The sequence below is a fragment of the Ipomoea nil genome, unplaced genomic scaffold, assembly GCF_001879475.1.
Source record: "Ipomoea nil cultivar Tokyo-kokei standard unplaced genomic scaffold, Asagao_1.1 scaffold1416, whole genome shotgun sequence".
NCBI classification, from domain to species: domain Eukaryota; kingdom Viridiplantae; phylum Streptophyta; class Magnoliopsida; order Solanales; family Convolvulaceae; genus Ipomoea; species Ipomoea nil.
In genome coordinates, this window is record NW_017617844.1 from 2,554,863 (window position 1) to 2,576,295 (window position 21,433).

At 37.0% G+C, this 21,433-nt stretch overlaps 1 protein-coding gene and 1 long non-coding RNA gene across 2 annotated transcripts; both read left to right on the top strand.

Annotated features, from left to right (window-relative positions):
• The first annotated feature begins 226 nt into the window (after positions 1 to 226).
• Positions 227 to 3,699, top strand: LOC109187053 (putative nuclease HARBI1). The gene is made up of 2 exons (XM_019337209.1): positions 227 to 637; positions 2,305 to 3,699. Exons 1-2 carry the CDS (start codon positions 298 to 300, stop codon positions 3,342 to 3,344), a joined length of 1,380 nt encoding a protein of 459 aa, XP_019192754.1. The 5' UTR covers positions 227 to 297; the 3' UTR covers positions 3,345 to 3,699.
• A 6,579-nt stretch (positions 3,700 to 10,278) lies between these two features.
• LOC109186985 lies at positions 10,279 to 12,335 on the top strand. Its single transcript, XR_002055197.1, has 3 exons — positions 10,279 to 10,481; positions 10,621 to 11,920; positions 12,001 to 12,335. It is a non-coding gene; the product is annotated as an uncharacterized LOC109186985 (long non-coding RNA).
• The last annotated feature ends 9,098 nt before the right edge of the window (positions 12,336 to 21,433 follow it).

The window sequence follows — 21,433 nt, forward strand, 5'->3', positions numbered from 1 at the left end:
GCACTAAAATTACGAAAATCCCAATAATAATAAGACTAAAAGTGCAATTAACTTTTATTCTAACATATAAAGTACAATGTTCAAACACATAATGTACATTTTTGTAATTCATAAAATTTAACTACGTTATTTTGGAGCGTGGTCGATACTAATTTGCCCAAGGTAATACACTATATATATATTATTCACAAAATAGAACAAAAGATTAGGCCGCGAAACAGTAAATGTGAGTCTTTCATCTTATTTCCTTTCTCCCCCCTTCTTTGTATTGCCGAAACGAAACGCACCCATCACTGCATGCTTCGAAAAACCCAGAAAAAGAAACAATTTTGCCCCCTTCCAACAAACCCATTACCGTTCCCATTCATTCACCTTCCCCTCCCCTCCCCTCCCCCTTCCTTCAACTTTAACGGGTCGGTTCCGCTGCAAGTTTCGGATCTTCTTTTTCTCTTCTGCAAGCTCCTTAATCTACTGTGTCGGTGGAGCAGCTTTTCCGGTGCTTCAATGGGACCAATAAGGGGACTGAAGAGGAAGAAGAAGGCTGACAAAGATGTTGCCTCTTACGCCCCTACCCTTTCTCGACAACCCACGCTTTCCCCCTCTGATTGGTGGGATGGCTTCTCCCGGAGGATCACTGGTACGTCTGTCTGTATATGTATGTATCTATGTATCATGAGCCCCGCAACCCCCCCACCCATCACCGCCCCGGTTGTGTTTGTGTTTATGCTTCCTGATTTTCGCCCCCGATGTCCGTACAACATTCTTCTTCTCAAGTGTTCTCTTGATGGCTCATTAATTGGTTCGTGTAATCTTTTATAATTTAGAAGGAATAATAACAAGCAAAAAATAATAATAATAATAATAAAATTTGAGCATTAGTAGGAGCAAGGAATGCCAAGATGGGAACTTCTGGGGATAATTTTATACTCTGTATACTTTAGTTTTGAGAAGTTCACTTGTATGTCCATGTCTACTACTCCAATAAAGCAAGTCCGGTTTTTGGTGCACAAAGCAAAGCATGTCATCTAGATTTTACTCTAAGTTTGTTGAAAATGTAAATGTTGGGCGGAGGCCCGTGAAGTCCAAGTCCAGCAATTGATGGTTAGGGGATTGATGGGTGGAGGCCGGGTATAAGGTCAAGTCCAGCAGCCTGCCTCTGGAAAACGTGATGGCGGTATAAGGAAATAAAATTGCGTTTTCGCTACGAGTTATAGTTTTTGATGTAGTGGTAACCTGTAAGTGCTTGATCCTAATGGTATATTTGTTTGATGATGTTATGAATGATGCTCATGAACAGCATTGTAATGACCTTGGAGTACAATTCTGATGAACATATATAAAGGGCATTCCTATATACAGTGACTTCGGGTGCTATTGCCCACCAATGATGACCACCGTTGCTATCTCTGACCAATGTAGGTAAAGAGAGAGCAATGCTGGACAAATTAGCGGTATTACAATTAGAGAATTTAAGGAATTAAGTGTAGAAGAGAGACATCTGAAAGAATGCAACTATAGTGTTATTGAGGATAAGATTGATTCATTTTGTTTGTTAATTATCAACTGTTTGAAAGTATTTTGTTAATTTGATATCAAGTCTTTCAGTGTTATGGTCCAATGGTGTCCTGGGACATGCTATTTATGTTTGCTGTTTTTGCAGAAAATGCCATTATTCTAGGAGTCTAGGTGCTTGAAGCCTGTACTGTAGTTTTGCAAGAACGTAATTTTAAATGTTGTGATTGATTAGTAGCATCCCTGTTTAAGTATTCATCTTTAGTTTCACTCTTACCTTCTCCAATAATGAATAATGGTCTGTTGATTCTGTAAAAAATGAATGAATTATCCTCAAAATGCGGACAGAAGTGAATAATAGTGAAAGGATAGGGTCAAAATGCGGATATCAAACAGAAGGGGAATTTATGTCTTTTGGTTGTTTGATTTGAGGATTCTCTATGCATCTGGCTCTGAAGATTCAACTAGAAAAACGTGATCTATGATGGGAAGATTACATACAGCTTGCCTAAACTTCCTGGCCGACAGAATTCTTTAATTCTGCAGATTGCTAATGTCTTATACAGAGCATTTGATTCATGTTTTGATGGGATCTGAGTCACAAAATTGAAATTCCATTCATGAGCATATATTTTCATATTAAAGATTTTGATATTCAAACATTGTTTTCCAAATGCCACATTAGTTGTTATTCATTCTTATCCTGGTGTGAGGTTGGAGAGAGAGTAGATTCCTACCTCAAATATGAAATGCTTTTTGTGAGCTTATAGATTTGTACTTGACACTTTTCAGGGTCTTCGGGAGATAAAGTTACCTTTGAATCTGTTTTCAAGTTTTCAAGGAGAACATTCAATTACATCTGTTCACTAGTTAAGGACGATATGATGTGCAAGCACCCGAACTTAACTGATCTTAGTGGCAAGCTTCTGTCGTTAAATGACCGAGTGGATGTAGCTTTAAGAAGATTGAGTTCAGGTGAATCACTCTCAAGTCTTGGTGATTCCCTCGGGATTCACCAGTCATCTGTTGCACAAATAACTTGGAGATTCGTGGAATCCATGGAAGAAAGAGGGCTTCACCATCTCTGCTGGCCTTCGACTGAAGAAGACGTGAAAGAGATAAAAGATAAATTCGAGAGCATACGTGGCCTTCCAAATTGTTGTGGTGCCATTGACACCACGCACATCGTGTTCTGCCAATCTTCAGCGGATCCTTCGAGTAAAGTCTGGTGTGATTTAGAAAAGAACCATAGTATGATTTTGCAGGCAATTGTAGACCCGACTATGAAATTCCTAGATGTTTTGGCTGGGTTGCCCGGAAGTATGAGTGATACTCGAGTTCTAAAGAGTTCAAGATTCTTCGCACTTGCAGAGGAAGGAAATAGGCTTAATAGCAAGAAACTAAAGCTATCAGATGGTACTGAAATAAGAGAATATATAGTCGGGGATTTGGGATTTCCCCTTCTGCCATGGCTTCTCACCCCTTATCAGGGGCGGGGTCTTTCTGATTATCAATCCGAGTTAAATAGGCGGCATTACGCAACCAGGAAGGTGGCACAACGTGCGTTGGCAAGGCTGAAAGAGCGATGGAAGATCATTCAAGGCATAATGTGGAGGCCCGACAAGCACAAGCTACCAAGGATTATACTGGTATGTTGCATCCTGCACAATATACTCATCGATTTAGACGATGAAATCCAAAACGAGGCACTCTTATCACACAACCATGACCCAGATTATCGGCAACAAAATGGTGATGCTTCTAACAAGTCTGCTTTGACTCAACGAGAGAGGCTCGCTCTTTATCTGTCCGGAAAGTCACCACCCGAGTAGTACTCACTTAAAGGACCAAGTTTCAACAGCTCTCTAGCTTATGATTCCATATTGGTTAGTTTTGCAATATTCCCATTCTCTTGTTACAGGGCTTTAAGCAACTGTGAAAATTTTTATGGCCTTATACAGTAATACCCTCTGATATACAGAAAAGCATTAGAGAGTAAACAAGCTTTACTAGAGTTCTGCAACCATGGATTTTGTTTGGTTTTTAGCTCCACTTTCTTGAATCAGCTGTTTCTTCTTACTTTTTTCTATGATAATTCACCAATGAGACCTCACCTAAGTTGGATGAGTTGGAGGGCCTATAATCAAGTGCTCATATGTTGGTTTATTCTATTTGTAATTGGAGTTTATACATTTTCTTCTCATTAGGTGAAATACTTAATAATTTAATTATATTTTTCATTGTCTTAAAAAAAAAAACAGAAAAGCTTAGAGGAAAATTTCCCCCTTTTGACATGCATTATATTTCTACTTAAATTGTGAGGTTTATTTTATTTTTATTATTATTTTTTTGAATCATCAAGGAGGGGTCACTCGAAGACATTAAGCTCTATAGGCAGTGTTCTTTAGACCAACTCGTCATCTCTAATAATTTAATCTCTCAATGGATGTTGGAGATTGTATCACCTGTTGTACTCCTTAACGTGCAAGAGTGCTTCATTTGCAAGTGTATTAGTCAATTTGTGTGACTATTTATTTCTTTTGCTTTGGTTTATTTTCCTGACGTTTAATCTCCATATCGACTTAGCTAAATAAATGAGTTTCTTCCTCCAAAGGTTTGAATCCCCAACCCTAAGGTCTCTGGACTCCGGCTCGACAGAGCATTTGGGAGGATGTAAATTACGGTGACTCAATGACTCAGCAGACATGGCCAAATGCCGGTGCGTACAAGGGATCTGCACACTTTGGACATAATCACCACACTGTTGTCGTCGAGGTCCGAACCTTGATCTCTTTCCCCAAATACTGTCTATTGAACTATTGAACTAAGTCGGTGCCGGCAATAAATGAGTTTCTTGTTGGATAAAAAAAAAAGATGTGTACTAATAAAATGAGCTAAGCACGGATATAGAACAAAGAAGAGGAAAACTATGACCAAAAGTTCTCCACAAATTAAAGTGCTAAAGGTAGCCTTTTAGACCAAATAATACGTATACATGAATTGACAAGACAAGATAAAATGATATTTCTATTGTTATATTATGATAAACATTAAGCTATCCGTAGAGTATCCTTCAAAGAAAAAAAAAAAAAGCTATCCGAAGTGGTTGAATTGTCCTCGGTCAAAGCAATAGTTATGCTGTGTAATCGTGTGCCCAAGGCATGTTGTACATGGTTGCAAAATAATGTTGTTTTAACTAAAAACGCTTCATTTAAAAAAAAAATTAGTTTCGATTCCCCTCAATAACATTATTGTGGATATATAGTTATGAATTTGTGGATATATAGTTATGAACTTATGGATATTTAGTTCATTCATTGTGTATATTTAGTTTATTCATTCTCGATTTTGTGTTATTCATTCACTGTAGATATATAATTATGAATTTGTGGATATATAGTTATGAATTTGTGGATATATAATTCAAATTATGCACAAAAAAAAAAGCTATTGTCGGGAATCGAACCTGATTTTTTTTTTTAAAAAAAAGTGGGACGCGCGTTTTTAGTCAAAACGACGTCGTTTTTGCAAACCGTATGGTGCACACAGTTGCACAACATAATTTGCGCGGTCAAAGAGTTACACCTTGGTTGGTTATGTTGTCTCGATTTACATTACTGAACTCTTTGTTACCTTAGAGCAAGCTATTTTTTTTTTTTCTACAGCTTTTTTATGAGCCTCAACATCCATTATTTCACCCAATCTCAAAAAGATTTTTTCTCAAAAATTTAAATTTTTTCCAAAAGTTTTAGACCCACCAATTTACAAAAATCATATTCTAATTATTTCTCTATTTATTATCATTCTAAAACTTATAATTATACTTGTTTATATTTAAATTAAACATATCAAAATTTAACTTAATTGATAATTAACAATTTCAATTTAAATAATATGTTATTAAATTATATATTACATTAAAAGTGCATTGCATAATTTAAAAAAAAATAATAACAATACTAAATAAGAAAATTTGTTTAAAAAATAACTACAATAACAACCTTTAGAAAAACAAAATAAGGGGGCGTTTGGTTCACGGAATCTTGGATTACCTAGGTCATTTGAGTCTGGTAATGTTATATTACCTTGTTTGGTTCAAGTTATGAGATTACCAGGTAATGTTATATTACCTGAAAGCTGATGTGGCGGTAATGTTTCAAGGTAATGTGATTACCCCATTTTTTTTAGGTAATCTTAGATTACCTTGAATTATTCCAACTTTACCCTTTTTACTAATCTTTATATAATAATAATAATAATAATAATAATAATAATAATAATAATAATAATAATAATAATAATAATAATAATAATGATGATGATGATGAAATTAATATATGTTTATATAATTAAATATACATATGTGTATATTTATATATTTAGTTTTTTTTTTAATATTTAAGTTTTGATATAGATTCATAGATATAAATAAAAACACACACACACACACACACACACACACACACACACATATATATATATATATATATATATATATATATAGATTTTGGATCAGGTGCACACCCCCTTGGCAGATGAGCTCGTGAGCCTCTTTTCTGACCATTAATTAGTTTAGATGAATGGTCCAGATCATTTGGGAAATTTCACACGTGTAGCAGCTCTTTTGTTAACATTAGGGCTTTTTTTGTAAATTTGCAATAGCTTTTATTATAGGATGTATTTAATTTTGCCTGGGAATCTGCGAGAGTATTTCAACCCTTTGTATTCCATCTCTGTCTGTCTCTTCCAGCCATTCTCTTCCAGCCATTCTCTTACTCCCCATCAATAGCTGACCTCCATCATCTCTCCCTCTCTATCAAAAATCTCGGCGGGTGAAGTTCATCATGGTGGCGCCTACTGTACGCCGATCGAAGAGGCAACGGCGGGCTAACGGTGGTTCCATCGAAGGTAATCGCAATCCCCATTATTGTTGTTCTAAAGTCAAGTTTGGGGGTGTCTTGCATGTGTATGGTTGTCTTCTCGTTTTTTATCGGCGATTTGTGCTCCAATGGCAGTCAAATTGTATCGCCGGGGTTTTGTCTGGTTGTGGGTTCTTTTTGTGGGTGCGGGGCTATGGGGCGGTCGCTGCATGGGCGGCGTCTTGTCGCCGGGGGACTGGGGAGTCGGTCTGGGAGCCGGGGTCTGGGAAACATCTTTCCGGCGGTAGAAACATATCCGGCGAGCATTTTTTTTTTAATTTTTTTTTTGTTATGCTGTTTCCATTTTTTTTTTGTTTTTGTTTTTTTCCTCTGTATATTTGCTTGGACTTTGTTTGTAATTGTTTTGGGGGGATAGGTGTAATTGCCTGCGATTGAAATGAAGGAAAATGCATCTTAGGGATATAGTATGTGCGTTCCAGTATAAATTTGTGGGATATAGTATGTGCATATAGCGGATATTGTATTTGCGTTAAGTATGTTCAAACATATTTGTGTAGATTTAGTATCGTGGTTTTGTATTTTTAATTTTTGAGCATATTAAAAATGAATAATATGGGAGGGGTATGGCCGTATGTGCGCAGTAGTGACTATGCGTGTACATTTCTTGTTAGCCGTAATTTATGTTCATTGCCCCCATGTTACCATCTTTTACATGCACATTTTGTGCATTTTGCTGTCTGAGTATGTGCATTTTTTTTTGTTGTTAGTATGTCGCTATATGTTTTTTATATGTTTTAATTTGGTTAGGTATAAGTGTTTGTTTGCCGTGTTAACTATCTTGATTTTGTATTTATAAAGTTTGTTTTAGGGTGATGCAGTGTGTTGAAACATCTTTTTCATTTAATTATACAATGGGTATTATGTGGTTTTTAGTTCTTTTTGTTTTTTAAGTCTGTGCATACGTATACATTGTAGGTATATAGTGTGTGCGTTACAGTGTAGAATGCGCTGGTATGCACATTTTTTATGCTAATTAGTGTGAAGTAAACATCTTTTTCATTTAATTATATCATGGGGAATATATAGTATGTGCACCAGAGATAGTATAGGTGCCTAACACAGTGAAAAATCCTATTTTTTTTTTGTCTATTTAAGTCTGTGCAAATGTATGGTATGGTAGGTGCATTTTTGTGCTGATTACAATGTCGAGTATGTTTTTTGTGGGGAGTGTATGTGGTTTGTGCTTGGGATGTAGTTAAATGCAGTGTTATCTATTTTTATGATGGTGTTGTTTTCGATTTTTGCAGGTCAAGGTGACCCACACACCCCAATTGGTGTAACCGATCCGGTTGCAACTTTACAGCCTGACCCCCCCCCCCCCTCGAAGAACACCACCCCCCGCCGACCTCGGCACCACATGAAGATAACAAGGTGGCTCAAGCCCCATCTGACCCGGTGCCGGATAGTGTTCCGGATGAGGATGAGATTAAGAATCTGAATTGGTGCAAATTTGTGATCGATTGTTTGGTTGACAGGCATGCAAAGTGGTCTATGGATACAAAACAGTCATTTACTGTGCATTTACATAATATCTATTGCATGGGTTTAGTAGGTGAAATATGCAGTAGTTTTTTATATTATTTGTGCTTTATTTCTGTTTTTTTTTAAGAGTGTACTTTTAAGTTTGTGTGTTTTAAGTGAAATATAAGGGTATTCTTTGCTTTTTTTTTAGCATGCACCTTGGGCGTTTTTTTTAATGATTGTAGGTATATGGTATGTGCATATATGTATATGTAGTTTGTGCATTAAGGGTTATATTGTTATAACATGCACATGAAGGTTTATTTTTGGGACTGTAGGGTATGGTATGTGCCTGTATATATATAGTGTGTGCTTTTTGAGGTGTTGGTCTTTGCGTTGCATATTTAGTATGTATATTATGTATTTTGTAGCTGTAACATGCACTTAGGGCTTTAATTTTCTGACTGTAGGTTACGGTACGTGCGTATATATATATATACTGTGTGCATTAAGGGTTCTATTGGTAAACATCATGTGTTGTGCATTTTGTATGCATTTTACTCTATAATCCGTGCAATACGAGGTATATGCAATAACATGGGTTTATTAGATGAAATATGCAGTAGATAAGCATTATACAAAACCAGCATACGCACAGACACGAAGTGTTCATGCACTTAATGGTCCAAATAATGGTCCAAACCAAAAAAAAAAAAAAACCACAAAACACGGTCACAGTCTATTTTGTTTATTAGGTAATACGACGTACATTTTATCAGCATTCTACGAAAGCCAGCATATGCACAGACACGAACCATTCATGCACTTACTGGTACAAACCAAAAAAAAAAAAAAAAAAAAAAAAAAAAAAAAAAAAAAAAACCAAAAACACGGCCACAGTGTAGGTTGTTTGTTAGGTAGTACGGCGTATATTTTATAAGCATTATACAAAAACCAGCATATGCACAGACACGAAGTATGCAAGGACGAAAAAAAAAACCACCGAATATGCACGAACACAAAAGTATATATGCACTGACCGGTACAACGCAAAACAAAAACAACACAGACACAGACTACCTTCACTACAACGTAGTATGGTGTACGCACAGGCAGGTGTACCCGTACACACACGATTTGTGAACGCCTGCTATCGACCACCCCCAAACTCGTTTCACACCTCAACCATTTCGGGAAAAACCATGGTAGCGCACAGACTTAGAGGTGAATATGCACTTACCGTTACTGCCAATATCCATTTGCTGAAAGTCCTAAATTGTTGCTCCTACTATCACCAGCGACGTCATCACACATCTCCCATTGTTAACGCTAATTATGTCCTCTAATCTTTTTATTAATAGAATCTTTTAATTTCCATCCTCAAAAGCAGCAAAAGATGATTCATATTCCATTTAATTTAAGTCCTTAATTAAATCAGCCTTACAATTACTAATTTAACCTTACCATAGATAATAATGAACATTATTTCTTTTAATCTCAACCATAGATGGGAATTCAATCAATGGGTATTATTAGGCCTCATGGGCTCATCTATTAGAGGGGTGCACCAGATCCAAAGCCTATATATATATATATATATATATATATATATATATATATATATATATATTATTGAGGGCATTATTGTAAATTGACTCATATAACCTAAAATATAACCCTGAACCAAACAAAGTAATATTATATTACACCATTTAAACCAAACACACAAGGTAATCTTACATTCCCAAAATCTCACATTACCTTCCAGGAGGTAATCCTATTACCTGGGGTAATCCAAGATTCCGTGAACCAAACGCCCCCTAAAGATAATCAGTCAAAGTTGTCGCTATCTAGCAACCACTCTGAAGCGCCACATGCGCCCGTTGGGCAGAAGTGTGTGCCTAGTTTTTTTTTTTTTTTTTTTTTCTCATGCAAAAAACTTAATTTTGTTGGATTTTTTTTTTTAAAACCCACCCTCCCATCAAAAAAGAAAAAAAAAAAAAGAGAGAAAAAAACTCCTCAATTTTTAGCTCTGTAAAAAACTTGCCCAAAAACTCCTCTTGAAAATACTTCTATTTTTTTTTTCTTTTAAAAAACTTTATAACTATTCTTAATAAGTTAGACCCAATGAAATGAATGAACTCAACTCATTAGAACGGGTATGAAGTTATGAACCCACCAATTTTCATAGACAAAAAAATATGTTATAGCCAAGAAGCAGGACAAGATGGAAAATCAGTTTTTTATTTTTATTTTTTATTTTTATAGAAGAAGATGGAAAAAAAGAAAAACTGACTTTCAAGAATTAGGGTTTAAGTGTAATAATAGAAAGCTATATGCGTAGTTTGTGATTTACCGAAATTCGAACCCATTCAAAATTACGACCCGACATCAGCCAAGTGCTGAATACGGATTCCGATCAAAATCGGATCTATTTGCGCGCACATTCCTAGGGTTAGGGTTTTAGATTTCGCAATGGAAACCAGGAAATTCCAAGTAAAAGACCTCCTCAAAGACAAAAAGTTCTGGTTCGCCTCTATCCTAATCGCATGGGCCGCTGGTCTCCAGGTAATATCTGATTCCACAACACGTATGTGTGTGTATATAGTTGCATTATAGTTGGACGTGGTTTTCTTAGATGGGTGAGGGATCGACTGATTTATGCTAACTTTGGAATTGATGGGGGTGTGGATGTAATGGATGTTAGGGGCATATGATGTGGTTACAGAGGCAGGATTCCTTCAAGCAGAAATTCGGAAATGTAAACAATGAAGGGGCTGAGAATCAGTGATCAAGTGGAGAACCCTATAAGGAATTTGAGATTTGACTGTAAAAAGAAGATGAACAAACATCAACGGGGTGCATCTTTATGCTAGTTTTTATACGTTTTTTGAATCATTCATTGAAGTGAATAAAGTTGTGCTACGAATTAGTGAGGATTATGCAGCTGTGGGATTGCTTTACTTCTTGATTCACTAATGAATTGGTGCAACATACAGCTTGTGTGTGTGTTTATTTTATTTTTCTGTGGTCAAATTAACTTCTGCTTGTGCTAGAATTCTGCAGCCTGCTGATGGATGTAGAATAATATAGTCTGAATTGTTTTGTTGATAACTCTAATCTCTTCTTCAATGCTTAGAAAAAGTTGAGAATTCTTGTACTTGCTCTTGTTAATTTGCCTATTGTGCTACTTTGTACACAGATTCTACATTGGCTGAATTGTCAATCTGGCTCTTACGGTTTTCATGCATTGACAATTTTGCCTTAACAATTAACACTTTTTGCCCATTTTTCCAAAGTTTAATCAGTTGCAGTTAATTCTCTCAATCCATCATTCCATAATCTCCCCTATCTATATGTATTTTGCTCAGCCCTGGGGCATAGCTCAGTGGTGAAAGCTTGAGTGTGGCTGTTGTGGCCAGCAAATGCCTGGGTTCGAATCCCGCAAGGGGTAAGATCTTGGGAAATAAGCAAGCACTCAGATCACTGCGCCATTGAGGCACATCTCGTAAATTATCTCCTCTCACAAGGTCCCTAGGGCAGGGGATGTGAGGAGCCCTTAGGTTTGAGGTTCAAAGCCTGAGTGTGGCTGTGGTGGCCAGCAAATGTCCGGGTTTGAACCCTGCAAGGGGTAAGATCCGGGGAAATAAGCAGGCACTCGGATCACTATGTCACTGAGGAACATCCCACGATTTACCTCTTCTCACAAGGTCCTCAGGTCAGGGGACGTGAGGTTCCCTTAGGTTGGCAGTTTGGGGTTTAAATTTATGTATTGTGTTCAATTTTAACCCTGAACCAATGTCAAATTGGCATTTTGGCCAAATTTTTTTTTACCAAGATTTCCAAAACTTGGGCCAAAAAAGCTTCAGTTTAGTTATTCTGTTAACCTTATCATCAATCAGAATTGATTCTTTCAGCTATGTAACTTACAACATGCCTACTTAAATAGATAACAAAAGCCAAGTTCATCATATTCACTCTTCAGTTGATATATTGGAGATCAACAGGTACTGCCATACTGGGTTTCTTCATCTATCTTTTTCTCTTTATTGAATTTACATGCATATTCTATAACTATTCTTCCTAGTGGCAGTGAAGCATGGATGACAGAGGAAAGCCACAAACAAAATCGGGCTGTGAATTTCATATGACGATAGGCCTGAATTGGGTGGAAATCTAAGTGTGAAGGTGGTTAGAAATTGATGGTGATGAGGGCTAGTAATAGATCTTTGCTTCCTAGTGTTCAGGTGTGATTGAGATGGTGATCTCACCACTTTGGTGAAGAACGGTCTGTGAAAGCTTGTGTGTGCTGATAATGGTGGCTCCAATGGACTAAATTTGTGCCAAAATTAGCAAAAGTTAAAATGGATAACCCAAAATTTTCAGCACCTGACAAATAACATGTTCACCTTGTAAGGTGGACCACTGATAGAATGTTCATTGTACTAAAAGTTCAATATTAATACATTGAATGTTTATTTTATTTTATTTTATTTATTATTATTATTTGTGTATATTGAAAATTTATTTTGGAATAAGGTTCAAATTGGCCATCGAACGTAACTTGAAAATGCAATTAGGCCACTGTATTAGAACTCTATGTAGATGAGTCTCTTTAGAACTTCTTATCTTTGTCACACTGTGACTCTCTACTTTTTATCATTGTCACACTGTGACTCTCTATTCTATATATTCACATCATCTGATCTCATTGTAATCAAGTTCAGTAAATACAATACAATCAGTTCTCATCTAGTATAGTAAGCTAGGGTTTTTTCTTTGTCTCTCGTCCCTATGGCTGACGGATCTGTTAATTCCTCCGAACGGACCGTGTCTGGTGCTGCTATGTCGTCAAGTTCGTCGTCAATTGTGTCGCTATCCACTGCACATCACTTCATCAGTACGAAATTAACCTACATGAATTATTTGTTCTGGCGTACGCAAGTCGTCCCGTTTCTTCACGGGCATGACCTAATGGGGTTTGTTGATGGTACGAAACCCTCACCGGCTGTTCTTCTTGCTGCCGACGCCGACACCGCCGACACCATGCCACGGCCGAACCCCGCCTATGCCGTTTGGATGCATCAAGATCAAGCATTGTTGTCCATGCTTGTCTCCTCCCTCTCCGACGAGGTCATGCCAATCGCCATCGGACGTCGCACGAGTCGTGCCCTTTGGGAGGACATTGTTCAGACGTTGTCGTCTTCCTCTCGCGCCCGCGCGTTAAACCTTCTCGGCCAGTTGCAGGGACTGGACCAGGGTGATTCGTCGGTTGCGGATTACATCGGGCGAGCTCAGGTGATTGTTGAAGAGCTCACCCTCGCCGGCCGCGTCGTCTCCCTCGACGATCAGAATCTCTTTGTTTTTCGCGGCTTGAGACCGGAATTCCGTGCCCTCACCGCGTCTCTTGCCGTCCATGGGCAGCCGGTCATGCTCCAGGAGTTGGCGGACTTCCTCGGCGCCCAGGAATTTATCGCCAGCCGTGATTACGGCGGTGCTCCGGCGGCTCTTGCTGTTCAGCGCGGTGGCGGCCGATCAGGTCGCGGAGGTCAGAACCGTGGCGGCGGTCAACGAGCAGGCGGTGGCAACGGCGGGTCCAATCGTGGTAGTGGTGGTAGACAGCAAGGTGGCCGTGGGCGTGGTGGCCGCGGTAGCAGACGCAACAGTGGTGGCAATCAAGTTCAGTGCCAGATATGTAGGCGGACTGGTCACGAGGCTCATGTATGCTATAACCGGTATGATTCCCCACCTCAGGCCAATCTAACATATCAAGATAATTCAGATGTTGGTACTCCTCAGACATGGATCCCAGATACAGGGGCAACTAATCATGTTACTCCGGACATTGCTGCTTTGACCACCTCAGAAGAATATGTTGGCAATGACACCTTGCGTGTCGGTGACGGTATGGGTTTATCTATTAGTCATGTTGGTCATGCTTCTTTTAATACCCCTTCTAGATCATTCACATTGTCTGATATACTTCACGTTCCACGTTTGTCTAATTCTTTATTATCTGTTCAGAAGTTTGCATTCGATAATAAAGTTTTTTTTGAGTTTCACCCCTCTTTTTTTGTTGTGAAGGATATCAATACCAAGGAAATACTTCTTCGGGGCAATAGTTCTGGGGGACTATACACACTTCCATTACCTAGTTCGTCTCCGTCAGCGTTTCTTTCCGCTCGTGCCTAGGCTTCCACTTGGCACAATCGTCTGGGTCATCCTCATAACCGTGTTCTTAGCCATATACTTCGATCTTGTTTAGTTAGTGGATCTCGTGATAATATTCGTTGCACTAATTCTTTATGCAATGCGTGTCAATTAGGCAAATCTGCCCATTTTCCCCTCCCTCGTGTTGCTTCCTCTAGTTCTCATGTACTGGATCTTATTTACACAGACATTTGGGGTCCTGCGCCCACTTTATCTACATCTGGCTTCCGTTACTTTATGATCTTTGTGGATGACTATTCCCGTTATACATGGTTCTTCCCTATTAAATTAAAGTCTGATCTCTATGTCATCTTTGATAAAATTCGTACTCTTGTTGAACGGTCCTTTAATTGCAAAATAAAGGCCATTCAGTCTGATTTAGGTGCTGAGTACAAAAAGTTGCATTCTTCGTTTGTTCAATTAGGAATTCAACATAGACAATCATGTGCCTATACACATGAACAGAATGGTCGTGTTGAACAAAAACATCGTCACATTGTTGAAACTGGTCTGGCTCTTCTAGCTCATGCCTCTGTTCCTTTGAAATTTTGGGATTTTGCCTTTGAGACTGCTGTCTATTTAATTAACAGAATGCCATCTTCTGTATTAAATAACTCCAGTCCTCATCTCCTGTTACATAAATCCCCTCATTCCTATCTTTTTCTTTGTGTCTTTGGGTGTTTATGCTACCCTCATCTTCGACCATATAATCGTCATAAGATGTCATACAGGTCTTCTCCATGTGTCTTCCTAGGTTATCCTGAGTCATTTAGGGGGTACAGATGCATGGACTTACATACTAATAAGATTTACACATGCAGGCATGTCAGATTTGATGAAGAAGTTTTTCCCTTTGCTACTAAAACTTCTTTGCAGGATCTATCTACTCCGTTTTCTGGACCTTGGGCGAAATCTGTTCTCAGTCACAGCACACCTATTCCTGTCGTGTCCAATGATGAACCGCCAGAACCGCCGCTACCTGCTTCATTCGAACCAGCCGTGGATCCCGGATAGGCTGCCTCGTCGGGTGATCCTGTGGAGCCTGTTGCTCGCTGGCGAGGCCGTCCACGTGGGCGGTCCATCAGGCCCAATGTCCGTACTCACTCTATGGCCACTCGCAGCAACGCAGATACTCCTCTTTTTGCTCTAGCAGCTCAGGTGCATCCCATGGAACCCACATGTCACTCTCAAGCTGTCAAATATCCTGAGTGGCGTGAAGCCATGGACCAAGAATTCAATGCTCTCCTGCATAACCATACATGGTCTCTAGTTCCACCCACTGCAGGTATGAATATTATTGGCTGTAAATGGGTGTTTCGTACGAAGAGAAAGGATGATGGTGCTATTGAAAGGCATAAAGCTAGGCTGGTTGCGAAAGGTTTTAATCAGGTTCCAGGTCAGGACTTCTTCGACACTTTTAGTACAGTGGTAAAGCCTACGACTGTAAGACTCCTTCTATCTCTAGCTTTATCATCTGGGTGGTCTATCAAACAACTAGATGTTCATAATACTTTTCTGAATGGTAATCTGGCTGAAACAATTTATATGAAGCAACCCCCTGGTTATATTGATGCTAACTTCCCGAATCATGTTTGTTTGTTAAAAAGATCTCTGTATGGGTTAAAACAAGCTCACAGAGCTTGGTTTAATCGACTACATACGTTCTTACTATCGGTTGGCTTTCAAGCATCCAAGACAGATGTCTCTCTGTTCTATTACTCTAAAGACTCTGCTTTGGTTTATCTATTGGTGTACGTGGATGACATTCTTGTAATGGGAAGTGATCAGGGTATTATGTCTCAGCTCTTGTCCAAACTGTCTGCTACATTCAAAATCAGAGATCTTGGTGAACCAAATTTCTTTCTCGGTATTGAAACAGTTAAGAGTGACAATGAGATTATTTTATCTCAAAAACGGTATATGAACGATATTTTAAAACGGGCTGGAATGTCTGAATGCAAACCCCTTTCTACACCTATCTCTGTCTCGAAAACTGTCCCCTTCAATTCAGATCTATATGATGATCCCACACAGTACAGGAGTCTAGCTGGAGCACTGCAATATCTCACTGTCACACGACCTGACCTATCCTTTGCAGTTAATCAGTTATGCCAGCATATGCATGCTCTCACCATATCACACTGGGAGCAGCTCAAACGGGTACTCAGGTATGTTAAGGGAACAGTTGATCATGGTTTACGCATACGACGGTGCTCATCTAGAGACATTCATGCTTTCTCTGATTCTGATTGGGCTGGTTGTCCTGACGATCGAAAATCCACGAGTGGTTTTGCTGTTTTCTTGGGGAGTAATCTTATATCATGGGTTTGCAAGAAACAGAGAATTGTTGCCAGGTCATCCACTGAGGCTGAATACAAAGCTTTTGTGCTGAGGTTCTATGGATTATGTCATTACTGCGTGAGATACAGATTCCGGGTATTTCCATTCCAAAATTATGGTGTGATAACCTAGGAGCTACATATATGAGTGCCAATCCAATCTTTCATGCGCGCACCAAGCATGTGGAGATTGATTATCATTTTGTTCGTGATCGAGTAGCTTCGGGCGATATCCAAGTCAACTTCATCTCCACAAAGGATCAACTTGCTGATATCTTCACCAAAGCTCTGCCTGGACCTAGATTTTCTTCCTTAAGGGACAAGCTACAGGTTACTAGTATACACTGTGCTTGAGGGGGAGTATTAGGACTCTAGGTAGATGAGTCTGTTTAGAACTTCTTATCCTTGTCACACTGTGACTCTCTACTTCTTATCATTGTCACACTGTGACTTTCTTATCATTGTCACAGTGTGACTCTCTATTCTATATATTCACATTATCTGATCTCATTGTAATCAAGTTCAGTAGATACAATACAATCAGTTCTCATCCACTGAACGAAAAAAAAGTGCAATTAGGCCACTGAACATTCAAAAGTGCAATTAAGTCACTGAACACTCTAAATGTATGCAATTTCACTAGATAGCAGGTTACCATCAATTTTAACAGATTACCTACTTACGTGGCAGCTGAGTTGGCATTTTAATAATTTTTAATAAATTTTAATAATTAATTTTAATAATAAATTAAAAAAATTAAATAAAAAAATAAAATGACCGGCCACCCGTAGTTTTTTTTTTTTTTTTTTTTTTAAGTTTTTTTTTTTTTTAAAAATTATTATTAAAATTTATTAAAAAATATTTTAAAATTATTAAAAATGCCAACTCAGCTGCCATGTAAGCAGGTAACCTGCTAAAATTGATGGTAACCTACTATCAGGTGAAATTGCACATTTTTAGAGTGTTCAGTGGCCTAATTGAACTTTTTTTTTTCCGTTCAGTAGCCTAATTGCATTTTCAGGTTACGTTCAGTGGCCAATTTGAACCTTATTCCATTTATTTTTAGGTATCTACTTGAAAATGAATATCAATGAACATTTAGTATATTAAAAATGAATATTTATTCATGATAAACGGTGTTATTTGTCACAAATATAACGGCTCGGTGTTATTTGTCACAAATATAACGGCTAAATTAATAATTCAACCATTTTACATTTGTACATGATAATTCTACTTTTGCTAGCATAAGTATGAACTTTTAATTTTTCAACATCATTAGGTTAATAGGGCGGGAACTAGGAAGATACATCTTCATTGCAAAAATACTACTTCTACTTCAAAAATTTACTTTCAACTTTTATTTTTACTATGTATTCAAATTTTATTAGAGGAAAACAAAAATAATGGATTAAAATCATGATCCTCTCATATTAAACAATCAAAGAACGTCACATATTAGGGAGTAAAAAATGAGAATATAAAATAGGAGTACACCTATACATGTAGAATTACTCTATTCATTGACAAACTCTAGCTAAATGAGATCAACTTAGCATATTGGCTATATATGATTGTTATCTAAAAACATAATAAGTTTCAATCCACGTTGTCCCTGGTTTTATGTCCGTTTTTTCTGTTAACTTTTTTTTGTACATTATGCTATAAATGTTGTACTACATAATTTTTTGGACAAAAATATCCCTGCCGTTATAACTTCTATTATTTTTTCACATTATTATTACCATACACATGCAGACACAATATCTTTTTCTTACATTCTTCAATAATAAGTTTGATTTTATTTAGATTTTAATTCAATATTACCATGGTTATATTTAGTAATATATCATTTCTATAATTCTTACTTCATTAATATTAATATGAATTCTAGAATTATATATATATATATATATATATATATATATATATATATATATATATATATATATAGACACACACACACACACACAAAATTATTTAAAAAAAATATTTAATATAACTAAAATTTTAACATTAGATACGCTTAAAGTTAGAGCATCTTCCTTAGAGATTTTTAACAAGTTTTTTGCTTGTGTGGACGAAAGAGAGAGTTATCTGGAGGAAAGAGAGAGAATCTTATTTTGTAAGAATGGTAGGGATGAAGTTGTTTGTAGGGTCCACAACAAGAAATAAAAAAGGAAAATTACTTTCTCCTTGTGGGCGTTTGGCAAACCAGATGCGCCTAATATATATATTTTTTTCTTTTTAATAACAAGAATTCCCCCCTCAACCCCCAACCCCCAACCCCACCCAATTTTTTCCTTCATACTTCATTTCATTGCAAACTTCATTTCATGGAAAACTTCATCTCATTTGACTTTGACTTGTGAACTTCATCTCATAGAGAACTTCACCTCATTCGACTAACTTCATTTCATGGCAAACTTCATCTCATAGAACTTCACCTCATTGGACTTTGACTTGTGAACTTATCTCATATAGAGAACTTCACCTCATGGCTCATCTCATAGAGAACTTCACACTTCATTCGACTTTGACTTGTGAACTTCATCTTATAGAGAACTTCCCCAATTTTTTCCTTCATACTTCATTTCATGGCAAACTTCATCTCATTTGACTTTGACTTGTGAACTTCATCTCATTCGACTAACTTCATTTCATGGCAAACTTCATCGAGAACTTCACCTTTTGACTTGTGAACTTCATCTCATAGGGAACTTCACATCATTCGACTAACTTCATTTCATGGCAAACTTCATCTCATAGAACTTCACCTCATTCAACTTTGACTTGTGAACTTATCTCATATCGAGAACTTCACCTCATGGCTCATCTCATAGAGAACTTCACATCTCATTCGACTTTGACTTGTGAACTTCATCTCATAGAGAACTTCCCCAATTTTTTCATCTCATTTGACTTGGACTTGTGAACTTCATCTCATTCGACTAACTTCATTTCATGGCAAACTTCATCGAGAACTTCACCCTTTGACTTGTGAATTTCATCTCATTTGACTTTGACTTGTGAACTTCATCTCATGACTCATCTTATAGAGAACTTCACACCTCATTCGACTTTGACTTGTGAACTTCATCTCATAGAGAACTTCACCTCAAGGTTCACGACCAAATTGATTTCGAACTCACCTCATGGTTCACGCCCAACTTGGCTCATCTCATAGAGAACTTCACACCTCATTCGACTTTGACTTGTGAACTTCATCTCATAGAGAACTTCACACCTCATTCAACTTTGACTTGTGAACTTCATCTCATAGAGAACTTCACCTCATGGTTCACGGCCAACTTGAACTTCATCTCATAGAGAACTTCACCTCATGGTTCACGGCCAACTTGATTTCGAACTCACCTCATGGTTCACGTCCAACTTGATTTCGAACTCACTTCATGGTTCATGCCCAACTTGGCTCATCTCATAGAGAACTTCACCTCATGGTTCAAAACCTCTGCCTCATCTCATAGAGAACTTCACCTCATGGTTCAAAACCTCTGCTCAAACTTCATCTCGTAGAACTGACTTGGCCTCTTTGAAGTTTGTCTTTTAAAATTGTAAAGAGTGAGTTTTGAACCTGAACCTTAGAGTTTATTTAATCATCAAGCTTTTAACCATCTCATTTGTATGAATTATTAATTAATGTAGCATTCTTCTTGATGTGTTTCTTTCCTTCCGTAATTGCTTGAGCTTCAAGACATCTTCATGCAATCTTGTTTGCTTCTTATTTCTCCTTCGAATTTCTCCAAAATTCTTCCATTGCCATTTCTTCTTTAGGTAGGGCGTGTAGGTAGCCATTTTCAAGTATACATATCATATGCATACATCTTTCTCTTATTTTCCATATGCATATAACTTCTTATTTTTCCCTTTTTTGTTAATTTCCCTTTCATGGTCTATGACACTCTAGTCTTAGACAAAATAAAATTGGGGATTCTAAATACAATTTGACATATCAAAATCTATTACAATTTATTCATAACATAGTTATACCTTAATTTTAGTCTCCTTATGACTCATTACAGTCATGGTTAATTATTATGTGGTAAATTGAGATTAGTATTTGGCATCCCTTAATTACATTTTTGCATTTATTGTAATTATTATTAATTTCATTATTAATTACTGTTATTAAGTTTAGGGGCTAATCTCATTCATTACCTTTCATAATAATTATTAATTCATGGTAATCTACTATATTTAGTACATTGGCAAGATTACCCATGTCACTTCATTTTACATTACTATTAATAATGGTAATTAAGTGTTATCAATAAACTGCTACATACCATTGGACAATTCATTGAGATTACTAGCATCAACAAGTCAACTAAACTCTCCGCGAAGATGGGAGATTTTGGAGGCTTTCTTCGCTATCGATGTTAATGCTATCAATATGTGCAGTTTGTATCATTAAGGTACGTAAATCATTAATTACAATTTACAATTTATTATTATTGGCAACTACTGTTAAACTATTAACCATTTTGAAGTAGTCACATTTTATCCTTAAGAATATGGAAACATTAAGATATGTATTACCATGTTTGTCATTATTAAAATGTTAATAGTGATTATAATGCTCCTTATTACTATTAATATTTTAATTAATGATAACATTATTTTTATGGTATTTAAGTCATGAATTGTTTCCAAATTGATTTATGTGACATTTATTTTCGGATTTAAGTTTCATTAAATTTTAAAGTTATATCGGAAAATGTTTTAAAGGTTAACATGGTTTAACTATTGGTTTTTTCATATTTAGTTTCCAAATTAACACAATACTATTATTAATGGCTATTTATTGATTTTTTTAATTTATTTACAATTTTATGTCATTAATGATACTATTAATTGAGTTTTGGAGAATAATTGTTGAATCAATTCAGAATTTTGGAAAAACATGTTTTCTAGGCATTATTGTACATCGTCTATCCCATACTTTATTTA